Genomic DNA, 7,334 nt, shown 5'->3' on the forward strand with positions numbered 1-7,334 from the left:
TGTGTGTGTGTGTGTGTGTGTGTGTGTGTGTGTGTGTGTGTGTGTTTGTGTAGGGCATCGATTACTTCATGTCTAAAGGTATACTAGTGGATCATCCAACAGAGCTGGCTAAGTTCATCTTCTACACCAGACGGCTCCACTGGAAGATGCTGAGGATTTACCTGGATGAGAGGTTAACACAGAACCACACAGAATACCCAGAAATGTCATCACTAGACTTCCACAACAACACGTGATACTTCTGTGACAACAGCTCTTTTGTGCGATTCTTCTGTGTTGCCTTAAGAAAGTCTAAAACCATGCCCTAAAATAATTAGATGTATGATTTTAGATTATTATTTTTCTGGTTATCTAATGTGTCTGCTATGATATTAAATATACATTATTGGTGCCCCTTGTCCTTGAAATAAGAATTCCAAATCTGATAATTCAGTAACTTTCATTACCTGTGTACAAATAAAAATGTCCCATCATGCCATTTGGTGTGTATTTGTGTGTGTCTATGGATGTGCAGGCGGGACGTCCTGGACGAGTTGGTGACCCTCCATAACTTTAGCAACCAGTTCCTCCCCAACGCTCTGCGGGACTTCTTCAGACACATCCACGCACCAGAGGAGAGAGGAGAGTATCTGGAGACCCTCATCACCAAGTTCAGCCACAGGTTTTGTACCTGTAACCCTGTCCTTGTCCGAGAGCTGGGCCTCAGTCCTGGTTAGTACACACACACACACACACACACACACACAGACATAAATACTGAGCACATACTGTATGTTAACTATAAGGGCTTGTAGTTGTGGTCCTATGCTTATTGGTAATAATTAAATACTTACACAATAGTTATAGTTATGGGTCTTTGGCGGACTTATGAAACTGTGCTTCATAGCAAACAACAAAAGTGTCTTCACGCTAAATGTATGCTGGTATAAAACCAAGTCAGTCACAACTAAATATTCACTGTAAAAACTAAAGAAAAGTTCTTGCGATTGTTACTATTTGATGATCATTTAACTTTAGTCAATATTGCAAACTTACAATATGGGAAATCAGGATAAAAAAATGATAGATTGATTGTAAACATGTGTAAAGAATATGATCCAGGATGAAGTCAAGCAACTTCAGGTGCTAAGCAGATAGAACTTGAGCCACAAGGCCTCCTGTCCACCATGGAGACATAAACGGACAGAAAGCACAAACACACTAGAGGCAATATTCAAGCACACCATTCACACCGAAGGGAAAAGAGATGAGTAAACCACACACAGAGGAAGAGTGACTTCATTCTCTCCTCAGGTAGACATTAATCCACTATATCTTTACATAGCAAATAGGCAAATTTAGCACCAAATTCAAGATCCACCATGAGCCTAATGGTAGCAGGTACATACTGTACGTATCTGAAGAAATCAATCAACCTCACCACTAGATGTCACCAAATTGACTAGATGTCAATTTGGTGACATCTAGTGGTGAGGTTGCAAGTTGGTTTAAATTCTGTGTCATATGCAAGAAGCCATCTGAGTTTTCTTAACTGGATCCACAAGTTGAATTGCTTTATAACATCAAACCAGGTGTGCAGGGTGAATGAGCCGATGGGGTTCAGATGGGCACGATAAGTTAACATTAATTTGTGGTCTGTGATCACTGCTTGTACTGGGATACCTTTGCATTCATTTTCCATCGTAACCATTGTCACACCAAAGAACTATTATTTTGAATTGGGCAGAATGGATCTATGTTACATTGTACATGCTTTTGGCTTTTCTATCCTGCAATTTCTTGTTACTTAGTAGCCAGGATATACTCAGACACAGTACATCTGTGGTAAGCTAAAGCGATCCATTTGTACACAACTGTGTACGCACACTTTGACCTGAAGGTGGCGCTAGAGGAAAGCTCATGGACTGTCCCAAATTAAAGAGGCTTTATCCTCTGGAGAACATAAATACATTCAGTCGATTCCAAAGAGTGAATCGATTTATATTTCTGGTGTTTGGGTCGGAATTTTAATTTTATGTTACAAGAGAGGTCAGGGGTCATCGGAATATTCAGAAACGTCCTCTTTGGACCATTAGTACCCAACCTACCTTGACCATAACTAGACGTCACTATGTTTTAACCCTGAAGTCAGAGGGCCAAAAACTCAGACAGAAGAAATTATTTTGAAGTTACTTCTGACTCAATGGCTCAACCACAAAATGAGGGGGAAACCGTCAAGGTTTTATTTTCAAGTAATCCCCGGCTTCAGTATTGTCACTGGACCGTGCATCTACCAACTGAGGGCTTGGCTAATGTTAGCAGACCGTACAGAAACCAATCCCTGACTAAGTTACTGTTAACTCTTTGGACCTTCTCAAATGATTAGTAGGATTAGTGAAATGGTTTCGAGCCCAAGGCTGGAGATGGCTGGATGGCTGCCTTTCTCAAGTCAGCTCTTTCATTTCACTGCTGTTCTACCCCTTCACTCCTTAGAGAGCAATTTATAAGTAGCACAGTATAGATGTATGTGTCTTATTCATCATGTTAGGATGTCATTTAATAAGTCTTGTTTGTTTTACTGCCCCTTTTCTCCCCCTTTTATTGTGGCTCTTCCTTCAGTAATATTTTGGTTTAAGGTGAGGTGAGGCTCAGGTCCTGACTTTATTAAACATGCTTGAAATCCATGACAGGGTAGTTTCTCTATCTGACCAGTGAAACTTCAGCCTTTATGGGACTCTAGTGGGGCTTTGACTTCTCAGTTTGAACACTACAGAAATGACCTGTTCTCTTTAGAGCCTCACACTCCTGAGTTTGCGTGAAAGCTGGCGACAAACAAAAACGACCTCTATCATCTCTCTGCAGATGCGGTGTATGTGCTGTGCTACAGTCTGATCCTGCTGTCCATCGACCTGACCAGTCCCCACGTCAAAAACAAAATGTCCAAGAGGGAGTTTATCAGGAACACTCGCCGAGCGGCACATAACGTCTCGGATGACTTTGTAGGCCACCTCTACGACAACATATACCTGATTGGCCATGTGGCCGTGTAGTTCCACCTACCAGATGTCCCAGAGATCCTCACACTGCACTGAAGAATAGGAACCGGTGATTGGGTTGCTATACATGAAAGTATGGAACACTGTGGAAATGGATTTTAACAATTTTCACAACAACCAATAAATCTTACGATAAAGGCTAGAAAAACGAATGAAATTCACCACTGTACTGTGAGAGAGACTGTGCTTATTTGATTTTAATCAAAGGTGTGAAACATCTGAAATGTCTTTCAAACCGTGTCACTGCAAAGGAGGTTTTTGAAGTGGAACAATGAAGACGAGCTCTGATACTGCACTAACGGATGGCGACTACTGATTGGTGGAGGGAGGAGGAGGAGCACAGCCCTCACAGATCCCGGGACAATGCTGCTGTTTTGCACTTGGACAGCAGCTTCACGTTTACCAGTGGGACAAGTGACACAGGGGACGCTAAATCCACTCACTAATATCTCTAGTAGCATTTCCAGTAACATTAGAGCTATTCGGCAAATCAAATGACCTTGATGCATTGTCCAGTGGTAACAACCACAATGTCAAGATGTGTCAAGTGTCGAGAGTCAACTAGATCTGTTTTTCTGTGGCTAATACTAAATGATGTTTTTGTTTTTTTTTGCATCTTACACACTGTCATGCAAGAACACTGTCTTATTCCTATCCTTAATCTCTCTTATGTCTTTTGAAGTTTGCTTGTATGTGTTCCAATTCACCAAACTGCACAAAGACTTTAAACTTTGGACTTTCTCGTCCCCAAGGGTAAATTTCTCTCCACAGCACGTTAGACAATAGTACATACAACAACTCAACAGTACCAACTTACAATGTCAGACAACAGGACACACTCAGGTCTATTCAGCGAGGCCTGTTGTTTATTGCATGGCTGCAGGGATCAGGCTTTACCCAAAGCGAGTCCATCTACACCTCAGTGCTCTGTACCTGCACCCAGAGGCAAGGAGGGTGAGCTGGTGATTGAGTAGGTGTGTGATTTCCTGCTCTGTTGAGGTTAGAATGCTAGCAATGCTTATTGTTAAGCTCTGCAAGGTTGGGTGTTGGTAGACCAATTATCCTGGCAGCGGCGCTGGTTATGTGTACGAGTTCATTTTAGTCTATTTAATTTCGGTCTCATTAAAACTCCAAATGCATTCAGATTAAGAAATCTATGATTAATAAGTCAGACGAGCGCTTTCTTCCGCTGGGGAGAAAGTTATCTGTACATGACTCAAACCACGGGTCCACTCCTGAATTTTAAAGAGAAAATTCCAAGTATGACAAATGTGAAATTATTGAACATACATGTAAATCCTAAAAACTGCATTCGTTAAAATGGATGGTTTCATAATAGTTCTGATTGTCGCACATGTAGGTAAAAGCAAAGTGTCATGCAGTATTTTCAGTGTTGTAGGAACCAACTAGCTAATATTTCGTGTGAGCTTTTGTCCAGATTATGATTGAAATTGAATGTATTAAAGTGGTTACTCACACATTACATTAGGGGAATTTGTAATCACAATGCTTTGCTTTTGGAGGTGACATGCTTCATGTGCAGCAGATAGAGTACAGAAGCTGCTCTGTTACGCTGCTTTATGAGGATGCTAGGTACTGTAGTATTTGGGAAGTCAGGGGTTCGTGATGGACCTGGCTCTAATTCTGGCTTCATCATCAAGGAAATGGCTGAAGTCAAGTGGAGAGAAAGACGATGTTAAGTGAAGTAAATCATTCTGACTCTTGAATTGTCACAGAAGGACAACACTACGGGCTGAAGCCTGTGCAGTAAATTGTATGAGGTTCATGAAGTTCTTGTGTGTTCAGAATAATCCTGCTAGAACTTCATATTTTTGCACAATGCACACATTCCACAGCGATGAAGTTATTGCTGCCATGGTATAATGGCACAATCCATCAATTTACATTAGACATGTAGTTTTATAATGACTGTAAAACACCACAACCACTGCAGCTGTCAAAAGAGGTGTGAGTCTTCCAGAAAGGACAAATGAAAAAAGAGAAAATACTCTTATTTATCACTATAATTAGTAGCGTGGTAAAGTAATGGGCACATATACTGTATATGTGTAATGTGAAATGATGGATTACATTTGTCAGTGCAGGAATATGTGTGTTGTTTTCCATGGATTTCTTTGAAATAGTGGAAGCTGGAGCCTATAGAGGTGAGAAGATGTGGCGTCTGATGCTACAGTGGTATTCGTGTGTGAAAGCCAATCTGGAGAAATGGAAGTGTACAAAATACTTTGATCAAGACGTATTGATGATACAATGATGACATTTTCATAAAAATGAAATCAGTTCAACAGTGGTGCCCATCAGACCTCAATGCAGCATAATAGTCACTCTGTGCCAGTGGCTTCAAGTCCCAGCAGCTAGCATGTAGCCGCAACAGTGAGGTGTCACTGAATGTAACCATAGGAACCAACAGAATGACAACATGAAGCAGTTTTTTAAATCCCAAACTAGAAAGCTAGTTGCAATACCAACCAACATTTATTCATTTTTTGATTTGTTTTCTCGGTAAATTCTGTATAATAAGAGCCTCTTCATTGGATTGTAAATCTGACTGTGGCTAACCTCACAACATTAATAGTGTTGATGATTCTTTGTTGCTGATTTATCTCTGATTTAGAGCTATAACCTCATTGTTTTCTTTAAATTATGAAGGAAATGCACTTCCTGATGTGTGTGTTTTTCTTTTCTTTGTTGTTACCAGAAGACTTTATGACTGACAAAATGTACTGAGAAATTGTTCCAATTATGTGACTCATTAAATCTGGGTTTGATTTTACTGACACGTTTCAACCACCTACAGTTCTATAGCTCGACGTTCGAAAAGGGAGAAATAGAGAATCAGTTCTTACACAGTAATCATTCACCACTCATTTTATCACTGAGTGATGCACATTTAGTTGAGTGACAGATCTGGCTTTTCTTCCTCACTAGATGATGGTGATAGCTCACAGTACAGCTTGAAAAATCAAATAGATGAAGAGGAAAGTGATTACAGACATTTCAAGATTCTCTGCTTTCTATAGTTTTAATAAAACACAAAGGTCTCAAAACTGATGCTGGGAGAACGATTCCATGTTAATACTAAACTCTAAAATTATAATGCAGCCGTCAAACCTTTCTGATTATGGGCCATAATCAGAAAAATATATGCAGTCACGGGCCGAACAATAGCGAATATGTACTTTTCAACCAGTTACACTCCGAGAAGATCAGTGTTCAAGACTAGAAAACCCCATGTGCCATACAAAATATACTTTCTATCAAAATATACGAAAACAGTTTAATGTTTGACATGGTACGTTCATTGGTGTCCCCAAATATTACAAATATGTATTTATATATCTGCTGCTCTTAATTGAATGAAAATGAAGTGAATCATTTTAAACTCTAATACAATTGCCCACTTGAAATATTTTGATGTTTTGTGTAAATATGTATAAATGTAAAGTTAAAACAGGCAGAAATTGCCAAATATTTTTTGTGTGCTTATGGTCTAAGGCCCCACTCAAAAGACTGCAATGCAAAAGATGTAAATCTGTCAATTTAATATTAGGATGGTACAAAAATATCGGTTACTGTACCAAGAGGTTAAGACAGATCATTTTACTAAATTTAGGCAACATCGAGTGTTTAAAGTAGGATGTGCAATCACATTCAACACAATTCATTAGAAATGTGCCATATTCTAGCTTATTTTTAAAAACTCACCACGGCCTGCGGGTCATATTCCCCAGCATTAATGGACGACCTTAGCTAATGGTTAATGCTTAAGACTTTAACAACACTAGGATATTTATACTGGGTTAGAGGGCTGTGATCAAAGCTATATTACTGTTTCATCAGAATAGATGTGCAAAGTTTCAGCATAATGATATTTAATACAATAAAAGTAAATACTATTTATTAATTTATTAACTTTTAAAGAATCCAATGTTAAATGTAAACAAAAATGTGAGAATACATTCAAATTCAAGGAAAAGTCTTCAAATAAACAACCAACTAATATATATCTACATCATCAGACCCAATCAGATCCCTTTTTGCAATAAAAGGACACCAACAGAATGACAGATATGTATTAGTCTGGTCCAGGTCATTCAACAGCACATGTTGAACCGGCCACTCTGCTTTTTGTAATTCTATGTCAGTGTGCGTGTGTGTGAGTGAATGTTTGAGATCAAACAGCCAAAAGAGTAAATCCTCTTCAGACACAATATGACCTTTGGCTCTTGACCTGTGTGTGTGTGTGTGTGTGTGTGTGTGTGTGTGTGTGTGTGTGTG

At 39.3% G+C, this 7,334-nt stretch overlaps 1 protein-coding gene across 1 annotated transcript; it reads left to right on the top strand.

Annotated features, from left to right (window-relative positions):
• The first annotated feature begins 24 nt into the window (after nt 1-24).
• On the top strand, nt 25-5,829 carry LOC116378420 (F-box only protein 8-like). The gene is made up of 3 exons (XM_031840295.1): nt 25-172; nt 515-711; nt 2,842-5,829. Exons 1-3 carry the CDS (start codon nt 69-71, stop codon nt 3,027-3,029), a joined length of 489 nt encoding a protein of 162 aa, XP_031696155.1. The 5' UTR covers nt 25-68; the 3' UTR covers nt 3,030-5,829.
• The last annotated feature ends 1,505 nt before the right edge of the window (nt 5,830-7,334 follow it).

The sequence above is a fragment of the Anarrhichthys ocellatus genome, unplaced genomic scaffold, assembly GCF_004355925.1.
Source record: "Anarrhichthys ocellatus isolate YVR2014 unplaced genomic scaffold, GSC_Weel_1.0 scaffold2570, whole genome shotgun sequence".
In the NCBI taxonomy this organism is placed as follows: domain Eukaryota; kingdom Metazoa; phylum Chordata; class Actinopteri; order Perciformes; family Anarhichadidae; genus Anarrhichthys; species Anarrhichthys ocellatus.

Coding starts and splice junctions, on each gene's coding strand:
- LOC116378420 (XM_031840295.1), top strand. CDS start 69: ATGTCTAAAGGTATACTAGTGGATCATCCAACAGAGCTGGCTAAGTTC. Junction 173..514: donor AGGATTTACCTGGATGAGAG/GTTAACACAGAA, acceptor ATGGATGTGCAG/GCGGGACGTCCTGGACGAGT. Junction 712..2,841: donor AGAGCTGGGCCTCAGTCCTG/GTTAGTACACAC, acceptor ATCTCTCTGCAG/ATGCGGTGTATGTGCTGTGC.